A 15,087-nucleotide genomic window follows, 5' to 3' on the forward strand; every position below is an offset into this window, starting at 1 on the left:
TGCTGCTTGGCCTGCTGTGTTCATCCAGCCCTGCACCTTGTTGTCTCACATGTTACAACGAGCTTGGCATTCATATGTATGTTTTAAAAAAGGCAATGTTTCTGATATTGCTGTGATGGAAAAGATGTTGGAACAGAATAAAGTGACTTTTTTTGAGCAGTTGCATTTTTATCAAACCTCTGAAACTGTTCTTTTCTTTATGACCCAGATTCTGCTAACATGACTTTGAGGAACAGAAAATGCCAAGTGTTCTTTGTCATGGAGAAAGTCAACCGCTCTTCCTAAGTGTGTTTCTCTCTCTCTCTCTCTGATGTATGTCTGGAAAAATCAGTAACTGGATTGTGATGACATGTCTTTAGCTAATAAGAAAAGAAGCTGGGAAGATCATGTGACCAATTGGCCTGGCTTTTCATTTGATTTTGATGATTCTGGTGCAGTCTGTTGTCATGGGCTTGTGGCTCCTAATCTAAAATTAAGCATGGAAAGCGATGAAAACTCACAAACAGACAAGAAGAAAAGATTTTCCAGTGTTTCTTTACCAGAATCTTGCCATAACTCTGATCTGTCTGCCCGTCAAGCAAAGCAACTGTGTGAGCATAGAAGAGAGGTGGATGAAAATGATAATCTTGAAAGTGAAGAGTATATTCTTTCATTAGAAGCAAGTACAGAGACTCTAGTCCATGTATCAGATGAAAACTCAGATCTCAGTTGTGCGGAAGATTATGTTGCAGGAGAACTGCTGACCTCAGGGAGTGAAGGAGCACTAATTGAAAAATCACCAGTAACAAAGGTTGACCAAGTGACCAAGAATAGACCTGAGACTTTTGGAATAGAAAATGACCCTGATTATGATTCTGTCCCTGAAGAAGACACAAAAGACGATGAGAAAACAAGTGAGTCTGAACACCTGGAGTCTTCAGAGGAGTTAAATCTGAGGAGAAATATGGTTAGGAGTTCGCATGCAATTATTCCAACAGAGGAGCTTCTCCATACTGCAGTAATTGCACAGCAGCGTAGAAAACATGACATGCTGAGAAATGAATGTGATGGGGAGGTTACTGTGAATATGACTGGACAACTTGACACGAATGGTGATGTACAAACGACATCAGAGGTTATCCCTGTGAATTGTAAAATGGCATCTCAGATATGCTCAGAGGAGAGTTTGGATCAAACATTTCTGGAGGAATTCAGTCTAGATGTAGGACAAGCTGAAAATTTTTCTGATACCACAAATACTAATACGAGTGTTGCAAAGCAGAGCCCCCAAATATTAAATTTACAGCAAAGTACAAATAACTATAATCCTACAGATAGTACCATAAAACTTCGAAAGAGAAAGGTAAGAAAATAATCCTTTAATTTACTCGACTTAATTTGTTGATTGATTAATTATGTTCAAACAATTTTTATACCTGGTTCTCATTTTAATCATATCTGCAGTTATATCTAATAAGTATAGTCAGGCACATAGACTGGAGTAAGATTTGAGGTTAGACAAAGCAATAGTTTGTCCATTTATGATGTTTGTATGACATTGAGAAATTGCACATTCAAGCATATGCTTTTAAGTCCTGACAATGGTGTAAGATGGTGATATTGAATTGCCTACCTCGATCAATTTTCCGTGCCACTAACTTTAATAAAAAGGATAACTGAAATTCGTTTATAATGGACAGGGCATTCAATATTGGCCATTACCACATTTTGTGCAGATTCCACATGCTCCACCTCTATGCAATTAATTTTTGTTCTGTTGATGAAAATGTTGAGGCTTTGGAATTACAGCAAAACTAAAATCTAAAAGATGGAGCAGCAATGGACTGCTGGGTTTCCAGTAACAGTGATAACATTTAATACTGTGTGGTAGTTTAGCTCAATGCACTCAGTTAGGGTTCATGTGCTTATCTTTGGGTCACTCAACAGAGATTTATTGAAGGAAAGTAAAAAGCCTCAACTCAAGGAGGTGAAGAAGCAAAAAGATCAAGTCAGACAAGCATTGCTGTTTGCAGAGCCTTGTTGTGTGCAAATCAATTTTCAGTGTTTATTCATTAAACAAAAATGATTGCAATTCAAATATAATCAATTGCATGTGACGTGTGTTCAGAGGTTCTGTGACATGTGATAAAGATGCTTCATAAATGCAAGTCTGTTCTTTCTTAGCATGACAAATCCCTGCTCTGATATAGTAGACAATTAGGTAATCAAAGAATGACATATCCAGTAGCTAAGAGCTATGATGACATCCTGACGCAGCCCAGTGTGATTGTCTATAATTCATTTAGTGATTAACAAAGCAAAGAACAACATGGATAAGGCACATTTCCTCAACCTAGGTCTCAAGCGTAGCACTTGAAAATCTTAGAGCCAACTTTCTCACATCTGCGGTGTTATGATGCTTTTCCCTATATCAGAATAAGCCCTACAGTGAATTTAGCATGTTTTTCAGCCACAGTTTTTAACTCTTTTAGGCTGGCTTTAAGTAACAAGCTAGTTTAACTAGAGTTAGCCTCCCACAACCTCTTTCTAATTGTTGCAATCATGTTAATTAACAGACAACACAAACTTGGCATGGACGCAGTAAGTTGATGAAGATTGATTTCACATCATGAACTCTTTCCATATTTTTCAGGGGAGTTGAATTTTGTCTCATTCCCTTCCTTATCTTGATAAGTTAATTCTATTTATTCTGCTGAAATCCAGTATTGAACATTCTCCGAACTGAGCTATTTCAGCTAAGTCTAAAGTCTTTTCAGGGAGGTTCTGTATTTGTAATTTTCTGTTTTGCAATTATTTGCGATCTATTATCACAGTGTATTAGGAAAGGCTAGTAGTGATTAAGGTTAGCTTTTCCACTCATTGCCAATGAAGTCTATGACTGTATGACTCTAAGTTTCTGTACATCAGGTGTCTATCAGTTTCGGAACTGAAAATAGTCAGATCTAAGACCTTCTTCAAACATTTATCCTTGTGGCCTTCAGGCACTAATTTAGCATTTACTAAAATACCCAAAGTTAACCAAAGTACTGCTACAGGCCAGCTGTTTACAGTTTTTTATTGTTATCTGTCTCTCACTCATACTCACACCTCATGCTGAGGGACATAAAAGGCTGAGATTTCCCAGCTCTTTGGAGACAGACACATTGCCAGTGGCAGGAATCTCAGCAGCACATGTTCACCTGGAATTAAGAAATTAAATGTCCAATTAAGAGCCACTTCTCACCCACACTTACACTTCTCCATGTCATGAGAGTCTAATGTGGCATGGGGAAACTGACAGGTAGACCCAGATGATCTCCAGCAGATTCCTGGGATTGCAGGGGAGAATCTCTCCTATTTCATGCCCCAACAACATTTGTCAGCCTTGCAGCCAAGGCACTACTGACAGATTAATCCCCGCTCTCTCCTATCCCCACCTTGAGTGCTGGGACCTGCCTCTCTCACTGAAATCACAAAGGTTAGGTCGCATCCATGGAGAGAAAGCAAGCTAACATTTCGAGTCTAGATGACTCTTCATCAGAGCTCAGATGAAGAATCATCTAGACTCGAAAAGTTAGCTTGCTTTCTCTCCATGGATGCTGTCTGCCACATTGTGATCTCCAACACTTTTTATTTTTAGTTCAGATTCCAGCATCTGCTGTAAATTGCTCCTGCCTCTGTCATCGTAGCTTCCTTAAGTAGACTGAGCCATATCTGAGAGTGTAGCAGTGGCACTGCTACGGACTCGGATTGGGCCAGCAGCCCTCTGGGAGGGAGGGTTGTGGGGTGAGTGAGCTGCTTTCCTCAATTGCCAGCAACCCAGTGAAAGCACAAGCAAAATGTCATGCCAGGGTCATGCTATCCCCTGGAGTGAGGATCGCCTCCTGCTTTTATCCCCAGCAATGGAAACTGATCTCCTTTGGTAAAGATTAGCCTAAAGTATGGCCTATAAACTTTGAAAGAAGTTCCCAGCTTTTTTAAAAACTAAATCACTGTGCTGTCGCTAATATAAATTATGGAATGCTTGTGTGTGGTAGGACAAATAAGCTATCGATATAAGAACAGTTGGTTCATTCAGTTACTTCAATATTAAAACAAAATACATTCAGAATAATCAACATGTGCCTTCTCCCAATGTTTTATCTTAACATTGACCATCTTAATGGATATCATGGACTTTCAATATTTCTGATTACATCAAAGCCTATTTATGGCAATGTTATAATCGTTTAGTATCTAACCTGTCAGGAAGTCATTAATAACAAATAATATAATCAATAGGTAACCCACAAGTCAACCTTAGCTGCAGACAATATCAATAAAAAGTAGTTCAGCAGAAGAGAAATATTATAGTTACTTCTGATTCATTCCAATAGCATTTTTCTTGAAAAAAAACTGTTAAAGATCTGAAGGCCATGAACATGATAGTACTATAATTGAAAAATGTGTCAAGGAAATGGGATATGTCCAAAAGTATTTCGTAATTGGCATCAACTTTAGGTTTTAAAAGTTATCAGGAGATAGAAGGGATAACATGAGTAATCAATAGTGATCCAGTCTATCGTTTTAATGTTCTGGGATTAGCAATAGAAAAGGTATGATTATTAACAAATTTTGAGTTTTCCAACAATTGTAAGTCATAAACTCAGATCTCCAAAGTTTTTAATCATTTAGTTAACACACAGATCATACCTTGTGGCAACAATATTTTCTGCTGTGAGCATTGTTCTAGATACCTTACAGAAAAACAAATTAAGAAGCACCAAGTGTTGATTGTGCATTGGACATGTGCATGGGACAAGTTACTGGACTGGGGATGGTGACTAGAATTAATTAATGCAGAGACGTATTTCATCTTCCATCATGGCAGATTAAAATTATTTAGTTTTAAACAAGAGGCTCTTGAAATAAAAAGTTGGTGTCAGTAAATATGACGATAGACCTGTTGAAAAGCCCCTGATTGGTTCACTTATTGCCCTCAGGTAAGAAAGCCTGCTACTTAGCTAGTTCTAACCTAAGTGCATCTCCATTTCCCCACCAGGGATTTTGAGGGGATTTATCAATGGCTACTTCTTAGATTTTGGAATTGAGTAATAATTTGCTTCTCTAATTTTTAAGGAAAATAAGGAAATGGGGGAGACGTTAAATGAATGCATTGGCCTGGATTTTCACAGCTACTCGGCTTAGGGGAGGTGCAATGAAGTGTCAGTAGATTGATTCTTGGGATGAGAGTGTAGTTTTACAAGGAAAGATTGAATGGGATGTGTCTAAAGTCTCAATCAGAGAGAGGTGATATCTTTGAAATGACAGAAGATTCCGAGAGAACCGTGATGTTGAGAGGTTGTTCCCTGGCTGGAGAGTCCAAAACTAAAGATTCACGGGTTAAGTGGTCAACTATTTATTATTGAAGAGGTGAAATTTCTTTTTTCAGAGCTCTGTGAAACTGGAAAATTCTCAACCTCTGAGGTCTGAGGATGTTCAGTCACTGAATGTATTTAAGGCTGTGTTCAGTAGATTATTGGACCCTAAGGGAATCAAGAGATATGCTGGGATCAGCTGGGAAAGTGGAGTTGAGGTCAAAGATTAACCACAACCAAACAGAACAAAGAATCACCCTCAAGGGAGATGAATTTTTTTACCCCTGCCCCTATTTCTTCTGTTCTTGTATTCCTCAAGAGTAGAAGAACAGAAGAAATAAGGGATGGATTGAAATCTACAACTGTTCAGGATTGTAACACTTTTTGTTGACATCTGTTACCAAGCTGTTCAAACTCAGTACAGTGCTGGAAGAATATTTTTAGTAATAACTTTATGAACTTTCCTTCTGCTTGGAGGAGCATAAACAGACAAAACTAAGGGAACATCATGTTGCTTTGCTGATCAGCTGTTCATATGTAAAACTTGCATTTAATTAGCCCTTTAATGCAGAAAACGCTCCTACTTTGTAGCGGTCGGGGAAAAATTAATGCTAGCCTTAGGAGCTGCCACCCATTGGGTGATCTAAAGCCTGGTCAAAGAGGGGGATAGAGGTGAAAGATATCAGATCTCCATGTAACTTTTATGTCTCAACGTACTGTAAGCTTGTATTCAGCCAACTGTGCGAATTTTCCATCCAATGCTATGAAACTTGTGAATGACACACAATGGTCTGACTCATCTTGTACACATCAAAACAGATCTTCAGTAGATCCAGTATGTTCATTTCCAAGTATTGCCGCTTTGTTTCCTCTGGGATATTTGTTACATTAGTGATTTGAATTATACATTAAATTCTTCCATTTAGCATTGTTGGTTATAGAATTTTGCCATTGGTAAGCTCCGCTAACCAAAGAACAAATAACAAACCTCGTCTATGATCTCTGAAATAAAAATACATCTAGACTTAAAATTAAAATTAAATCTTTTTTCTTCTGTCAACACTAGAAATCATCAAATCATAGAACGGTTACAACATGAGAGGAGGTAATTTGGACCATTGTGTCTGTGCTAGCTCTCTGAAAGAAAAATTCACCTGGTGCCACACCACTGCGTTTTCTCTGTAACTCTGCAAATCTTTCCTTTCCCATTAGTCACTGCCGTGATTAAATTTGCCTCCGTGATGCCTTTAGGTTATGCATTATGAACCCCAACCAGGTACTGCATAACAATACTTTTTGTCATGTTGCCATTGCTTTTTTTTTGCTAGTCACTGTAAATTTGTGCCTTCCAGTTCTCCAATAGTGTTGAAAAGCTCTCTCAACTTTCTCTCAACCTTTTCTTCCTCAAGGGGAACAGTCCCATGCACTTCAAGCTATCAAAGTTATTGAAGTTCCTGAAACCATTCACATGAGCCTTTTCTGTACCCCATCTAATGCCTTCCCATCCTTCCTAAAGTCAGGCACTCAGAACTGGATACAATACTCCTGTTGAACATGAACTATGTGCAAAAACGTCCCCTTCAGTAGGTTAGACTGTGGGGTGGGCGGGGGGTGGGTGGGGGGGGGGGGGGGGGTGGGGGGTGGGGTTGGGAGTTGGGGAAGTGGGTAGGGGATGGAGAGATAGTAAAATACAGCAAATACAGCAGGTATCCTGCCAGCCGCATACCCACACACTCTAGACTAGTCCCACATTTTGCAGCAGGCAGAGGAGGATGCAGTGCCCCATTCTTGGGTCTATTGAGGTCCTTAAGTATCCATTTAAGAATATCATTCTAGCAAAGCTACTCTTTTGGCGAGGAAATCCATATCAAATGGTTGACCTGGCAACTTTAGCTACTGTAGGATGAGAGGAGGACCTGCTTGTAGTTCTAGCAATAGCCACCATCTGAATCTGGTGTTGCTGGAACATCAAAGCTGCCATCCATCTGGCTGCTCTCAAATGCAGGTTTTCCTTCTCAAGCAGAGCAGATGTTTGCCTTGAATGAGTCAGCTGGTATCGCTCCAAGGGACAAGATGGGAAATTCCACCATCTGAAAAATCCTGCTCAGTGTTTCTAGAAGCTTATCATAGCTTCCTTATTTTTGTACACTGGATCTCTCTTTATACAGCATGGGATCCCATAAACTTTATTTATCATATTTTCAACCTGTCCAGCCATGTTCAATGATTTGAACACATATAGACCCACATCCCCCGATCCTACACGCTCTTTATAATTTATTTTGTTCCGCCTTCCACATTTATTCTACCAAAATGAATTACTTCATATTTTCATGTTGCTTTTTACTGCTTTACTTATCATTTTTCAAAATGCAGACATCATTAACAAGGTCAACATTTACCTATCATTAGTTTCTATTAAGATGCGATAGGTCTTTGTGATTAAGATACTGCCAGGATGCTGTTTAATAACCAGTTCCAGAATGGTGACCTAGTGACAATAATGAAATGGAGATATGTATCGAAAATAGAGTGAAATATCACTTGATATAGAATTTGGAGGTGGTGTATTCTCATATACTTGCTGCCTTTGTCTTTCTAGATGTTAGAGGTCACAGATTTAGGAGGTATTACCAAAGAAATCTAGGTAAGACTTTAATTTTGCAAAAGTATATTTTACTTACAAAATATTCAAATGTTCATTCCAAACATTTCAAATTGGACAATACAGAAAATGTAATAAAATACATCTTTTCTCCATTGAGCGTATTGCATTGATCGGTGCCTTAATCCAACTGCAATGACTGTGACAGTTACCATACACAAGTCTACAGCCCAAGGGGTTCTATAAGTTACCAGCCCTCATACACTGTGGCTGAAAGGTCTTAGAAAGTGGCCTTTTCCCATAGTATTTTTGTGGTAGCTGCCCTAAACTTTAGTTCATCACGTGTCACATAGTGCTAGACCTTGCAATGTACCAGTCTGCAATACTTAGTTGAGGAGAATACTTTGCTCTATAGGATGATCAATCTTCAGGCTTATAAAACTGAGTTAGTGGTCATCCAATTGATATTTGTCTCAGTGCAGGCTACAGCCACAGTACACTCCTGCTATTTTGTTTCCCATTTTGACCTGTACAGTGTCAATATACTTGAGATTTGTTGCAGCTGTACTAAGGCTATCAAGGTTATTTCCCACTCAAGCACACATTATTTAAAATTATTCATTCATTTTTCTTTCACTTTCAAAGGCTAAACTTATAATCATGCAAAGAATACTGGCAAATGAAACTTCTTTAAAAAGCCAAGCCAATTTGCTGTAGTTTGTAAATATCATGTGATACCTTGCTTAGCAATGTTGCTGTTTTAAGTGGAACTGATTGGAAAGCATCCAAACAAATACAGAAGATTGAAGAATTTCAGGTATAACTTATGTCCAGAGAAAATCCGGTTTCTGCAACCTTTTGTGCTGGCTTAAAATGTATTGTGCCAGAGGCTGAGGGCTTGCCACAAATTGAAGCACCCCAAGACTGACTGAATTACCAATGCAAAGTTCCACAATTTGAACACAGTTGTAGGCCTTTGTGGAGATGCCAAAGTTTAAGATTTCTTTTAAGTTCCATTAGCACTAATAACCATATTTTAAAGCTTTGGAAAACTATTTTCTTTGTTTTAGTTAGAAATTGATTGTTGTACATCCATGTGACAAGTGATTGTAGTGCAATTGTTCTATGTTTGATTGTGTGAGTCTGTTTACTTTGCTTGATTGGTTAAGACTTGGTGCAGATTCAGAGAAACACAAACGAACTGTAGATAGAGCTGAAACACAGTAGAAATTCTAAAGCACTGTAAGAAAAACATGTCACATACATAGGAATTAGTCTCTTTTCCACATAGATCTGAAATGTGAAATACACAATATGTAGATTTTTTGAAAGAAATGTGTTCGGTTACTTAAAATTGGATTACTTACTGGAGCAAGACTAGACACTCTGGTAGAAATTGTTAATTTTACTTTCAGTTGCATGATTAGACCTGCACCAGATTACTGCTCTTAAATTTATCGAGGAATATTTTAATGCACAACCTTTAGCGAGAAATTATGCTGTAAAATGTTGCTTGATTCCATTAGTTATGGCAGATTTTGCATTTGTAATTTGCAAATTGGTTTGAGCATCAACCTTTGTAAAAAGTGCACTTCTTAAAACTAGTACAGTTTTGAGCATTATTTGCCCAGATTAGCAATTTTGCCCAAAAGCAAAATGTCTTGATCATTGCCTGTTAGAAGGTTAGCAAGTAGTGATTGTTTGGAGAAAGTAAATTCATAACATTTTTCTTTTGCATTGTGTTTCTCTTTGCCACACTGTAAATGGTGTCAAATACATTCTTTGAAGTGATTTGCTTTCCATTGCCAATTGTCAAAATGAAAAACAGTATCATTAGCAGGCCTATAATGAAAGGAATTCTCTGTTTGAATTTACTCTTTGAATTTGTTCATCATTTTACATTCAATGTTTATGCAAGTTTATTCATTGTACTAAGTTGCCAATACATCCTAGGCTACTAAACCATAATGAATAACTGTATAGACAAACAATGAATTCTTTTCTAACATTGTTACCATTACAGTCCTGCCAAAATGGAATTTACGGTATTTTTTATATTTAATATGCAGCATTTTTAAAGTATGTATTTTACTGTGGCGTTTCTACAAAAAGAAATTCGCCAAACAATTATAATGATCATTTTCCTAGTTGAGACATATTTTAATGCATTGTTTCAGATCATTCTTTAATATTTATAATAAGACATTATTATGTATTTCTATTTTAAAAATCCCCATTAATCAGCAGATAACACAGATCACTATGAATTAAATACTTGTTGTGACCATCAATTTGATTTGAAATGTACACATTAATTCAAACCCTTGAAGATAATTAAATTCTGTTCTAAGAATAAATTATGTAAATTGTTAGAATCAAATTGATATAAAATCTTAGGAGATAGAAATAAAAACTTATGTTAAAAAAATTAGGAAGTCTTTCATTAACACAGAAGCTAACAGGCTTTTGCAATAAGCTACCAGAAAGAAAAGCTTTTTGGCTGAATTTTCCCATCTGTTGGCTAATGGCTGAATTTTAACAAAAATCATCTTAAGTGTCAATTTTGGTGAGTTTCATGGAGGGTTTATCCGTATACCCCTATGGTGCCCTGTTCTTAGAATCCTCCGGCTAGTCAGGTACTCACCACTTCCAGGATCTCCTGGGATTCCTGTCACCAGTGCCATTTGGAAAGCCCAGCCATGAAGCATCAAGCTGAGAGCTGCCAGTCCTCAGCTGCCCTGCACAATTGGAGTGAATTGCCCCAGACATGTCAGATAGAAGGACATTGGCAAACTGCTTTGCTAACAGGCACCTGGAGGTCCAGAGAAGTCTGTCCTCCTTCCCAAGGGCCAGCAGAGAAGACCACATCACAAGATATCGCCACCCTGGTCTGAGGTTGCTACCTGGGTCAGTGCTGTTTCCACTGTCCCAACGAACTTACAGCAATGCAGGAAGGAGATCTATGACCTTCTCTGCCTCACAAACTGCTACCTCACACTCACTTTATCTCTTCACACCGAGACTTATGGTCTACTGACCTCATTATTGCACACAACACCCATTCTCACCCACTCAATTTGCCTCCAACTAACACTGCATAACATCTGCATTGCCTCCTCACTCACTCACTCGGGCACCCTGCTCCAACATTAACAGCTGTGCCAGCCACTTTCATAGAAGGAGGCCATTCAGCCCATCAAGTCCATACCGACCCTCTGAAGATCTTATCCAGACCCAACACCTACCCTATCCCTGCATTTCCCACCCGAGACACTATGGAAAATTTAGTATGGCCAACCCACCTAACCTGCACAACTTTGGACTGTGGGAGGAAACTGGAGCACCCGGCAGAAACCCACCCAGACATGGGTAGAATGTGCAAACTCCACACAGACAGTTGCCCAAGGCTGGAATTGAGACCAGGTCCCTGGTGCTGTGAGGCAACAGTGCTAACCACTGATCCACCATGCTGCCTCACTCAAACCCTTCTTATGTCGAACACTAAGCAAAAAAGTCTCATACTAATGCAGAAATGGACTAGATGGGTTGTGAGCTTGTACACCCCCTACAAGGACAGCATCCTAACTCTGACTGTCTCAAGTGGCGAACTGACTTTCTCCAAGCCCCGGGACTGATGTTAGAAGCCGTCTTTGACTTATTGTGCCAGGACTCCCTGAACTGAAAGGTGTCTCCTGGACTTGACTGCACACAATACCCCTTAGAATTTGAGACATGGCCATTTGATTGGTGCACATATAGTGTGTTTGCTGAGTATGCTGCTTGTACCTGGTGCAGTGTGAGATTGACATTGCATGGTAATATGCAGAAACATAGCCAATCCCTTGATTGATTATTGGCAGGAATCAAAACAAGCTGTCTGGCTTTCTGTCTGTGCTAAAAGGCAAGGCAAGGGTGTATCTCTGCATAATGGGATATCCAGCAGCCCTGGTGGCAATTGTGATGGAGGACACTGAAAAAAACAAGTAAGTGATTCCCAAGGACCTCTACCAGTGTATTATGGGACATCCAGCAGGAGGTGATGACAGTGAGAGAGAGCAACTGGGGCTTTGAACAAATTCTCACTTGATAGAATGGTATCATTGGTGTAAGGAGGGCTGATGGGAAGGGGGAGTAGGTAAACAAAGGATTTACCAATCTAATGTAACCCACCGGCTTTATTCTACATGCAAACTGTAAATGGTGCCTTGTTTATCCTTAATTTCCCTTCTTGTTTGTAATAACCTAATGCCAAGGGAATAAAAACATCTCTACTTTGTACTTAGGTTAGGGACTTATATGTGTTCAAGTCTCATATTATAACAAGGCAAGGAGAGGTGCTGTGAGCATCAAAGTAAGAATGAAGTGTATGATTGCTAAGAAAGAGAGCACAGAACCCTGAGATACAACCTGTTCCAATGCATAAAGATGTGTGCTTGCCCTGGATGCAGTGTGGCAGCAGTATTTCAATGTCAAGTGTCAGTGAGCTCCAAAGTACAGTATTGAAATACTGAACTGTATTCTGAGTGAGGCTGAGATGTGTCATGATGCTCTGGTGAGGCTGATGCCTTGCCAGTGCCATCCTCAGTGGGCAAAGTGTTGTCGCTGCCCGTGGAATATGTCCCGAGATGTTGGGAGTGCTGGCCAAAATGGATTGACAGAGAAGCTGCCAGCATACTGCAGCTGCCAGGTAACAGCATTGACTTTCAAGTGAGAAATTGGCACAGACTAGTTTTTCACCAGTACCTGAGAAAATAGCAACCTGAGTAAGTAATAATACAACATTAATGCGTGCAAATAGACCCCTCCCCTCACTACTCACTAGAGGAATCCTAGCCATTGAAACTTTGAGTGAAAGGTGTTTTGTAGATACCAAGAATTTTTTTTTTCACTCTCACTGTATTTTCTCAACTTCCTTGGTATTGCCCACATCATCCAGAGCCTGGGAAACTGAGCAGCATAAATGAGTTTGTGGGCAAACACATTCTATTTGTGGAGAGAGTGGTAATTTATCAGCATAGTGAGAAGACACATTGGTGGGTCTGCAAACTGTTGGAAAGTAGAATGCTTCTTGTGATGATAGCTTTTTTCCTGACACCAGATATTCTTATACTCTCAACTTGTGGAGTCCTGTTCAGCTATCTTCATGGATTAAGAGGAACTACATTAGCTGCTTAGAATTTTAACCCATGAGTTTTCTTTGCCACTATCTCTCAAATAAGGTGAGTCCAGTTAGTTATAAAATGAAATGGCTAAGCTTTATACAAGGAACGTGAGTATCTTACATGGTTCGGTACGTTTTGCGTTCTTGCAAGAATATAGTGAACAGATGGATATCAAATGATGATACCGTTATAAAATTCACATATGTTTTACACTTCCAACTTTTTAAATGTATTTCAATTGTAACGTCCTTGCAAGAAAAACTGTTGTTTGCAATCATACTGCATTTATTGACATCCAAAGAAAGTCGAGTGTTGCTGATTATCTGGAAATTCTTTGCAAGAATTGCTTGAGCTGCAAGTAGGAATTCATTTCCTGTTTCAACAAAAGTTGATCTTACGTTGCTGTTCCATTCTTACTGATAGATTACAAAGTTCAAGCTTAATCTTTTTATCAAACCAGTAATAATGCAATTATGAAAATGTTTCCTTCACCAAATGAATAGAATATTCAGATTAAGCCTCTGTGAGACGTTTATAGAGTCCTGACCTGAACATTCTGTTCTTTTTTCTATAACCCGAGGAAGCGATGGTCTAGCAGTATTACCACTGGATTGTTAACGTAGAGACCCAGGTAATGTTTCATAACTCAGGTTCCAACCCCACCACAGCAGATGGTGGAATTTTACTTCAATAAAAATGTGGAATTAAGTGTCTAATGATGACTATGAATCCATTGTTGTTAGGGAGAAAGTCCATTGAGTTCACTGATGTCCTGTAAGGAAGGAAGCTGCTGTCCTTACATGTAACTCCAGATCTACAGCAATGTGGTTGATTCTTAACTACCCTCTGGGATGGGAAATACATGCTAGCCTAGCCAGTGATGGTCTCATCTTGCGAATAAATTGAAACAAAAAATTAGAATTGAGTTACTGAATTTGTTCTTTGTCATTTTAATAATAAACTTTTAAAATTATTTTAAACTGAGTTTTGTTCAGAAAGCTCATGAAATAAGGACAAGTATGGCCTTGTTAAGTTCAATAAGTTATTTAGTTCAGTATGGAATATCAAACACAAAACAACATCTATTATCAAACATATTTTTCAAACTTCTGATAAGTGACTACTTTGAGGGCTTTGGACTTATTTGCCAAGAATGAATTTTTGATAAGTATTCATCATACTTATGGCATGTTGTGAACATAGCATGATGGGCCCCAAATTTCAGATTTGTAGCAATGGTATTTTTGAGGCTACACGTGTCCTTTCAACTCCAATATGGCAACAGGTTATGATGTGCATTTGGCTTGGCCTGTGTTGGACACTGTTACAATGAAGTTATTAGAGTGATGGTTTTGGAGTATACCCTGTAGGTGCAACTTAATAATTCAATTTGATGCTAACACTAGTGGTTTTGGCTACTAACTGATTCCTGTAACCTGTGGCTGAGTTGGTCAATGTATTTGTATTGCTATAAAGTTGGTGAACTCTGTAAGGAGTGGTGTGGCATGTGTTGAACAGCTTAGTTCTCACTTCAAGGATTCCACATAGACCACTTGGCCTCGGTCACGGACGCTATGGTTTGTATGCACCTTGGCCTGAGGCACAACCAGCACAATGAGCATGAGTGACACAGGGGAGAACAAACTGCTTGGATGGGGAGAAGGAGACCTTGTAGAAAACCCTATGGGGGTCTGAGCAACATTGGCTGTGGCAAGATGTTTGGCAGAATCGAGTGAAAAATGTAATGAGGCCCATCTTGCCATCAAGATAATTTGACTCCATCTCTCATGCTTTTCACATATGGCATGGCAAATTTGTACTAGGCAGTGATGAGATGCCAATTGACAGGGATTAATAGCTGCTAAATGTCTTGTTAAAGCCACAACACATCAATATTCAGAACCTATCTTACCAAACTCGACAAAAAAATCTAGAAATTAGGAAAACTCAACGAGGAACCTGGTGTGTGTACCTGGCTGATTCA

The 15,087-nt window shown here is 39.0% G+C and overlaps 1 protein-coding gene across 1 annotated transcript in view; it reads left to right on the forward strand.

Annotated features, from left to right (window-relative positions):
* The window catches only part of LOC109917852 (rho GTPase-activating protein 7-like), a 143,944-nt gene that overhangs the window by 26,546 nt on the left and 102,311 nt on the right, over positions 1 to 15,087 (forward strand). The window contains exon 2 of the mRNA XM_048598762.1: positions 209 to 1,342. Within this exon, the coding sequence (XP_048454719.1) occupies positions 350 to 1,342 (993 nt within the window). The 5' untranslated portion in view covers positions 209 to 349. The remainder of the gene's footprint in view (positions 1 to 208; positions 1,343 to 15,087) is intronic.

Source organism: Rhincodon typus, chromosome 1 (genome assembly GCF_021869965.1).
Source record: "Rhincodon typus isolate 14 chromosome 1, sRhiTyp1.1, whole genome shotgun sequence".
NCBI lineage: Eukaryota > Metazoa > Chordata > Chondrichthyes > Orectolobiformes > Rhincodontidae > Rhincodon > Rhincodon typus.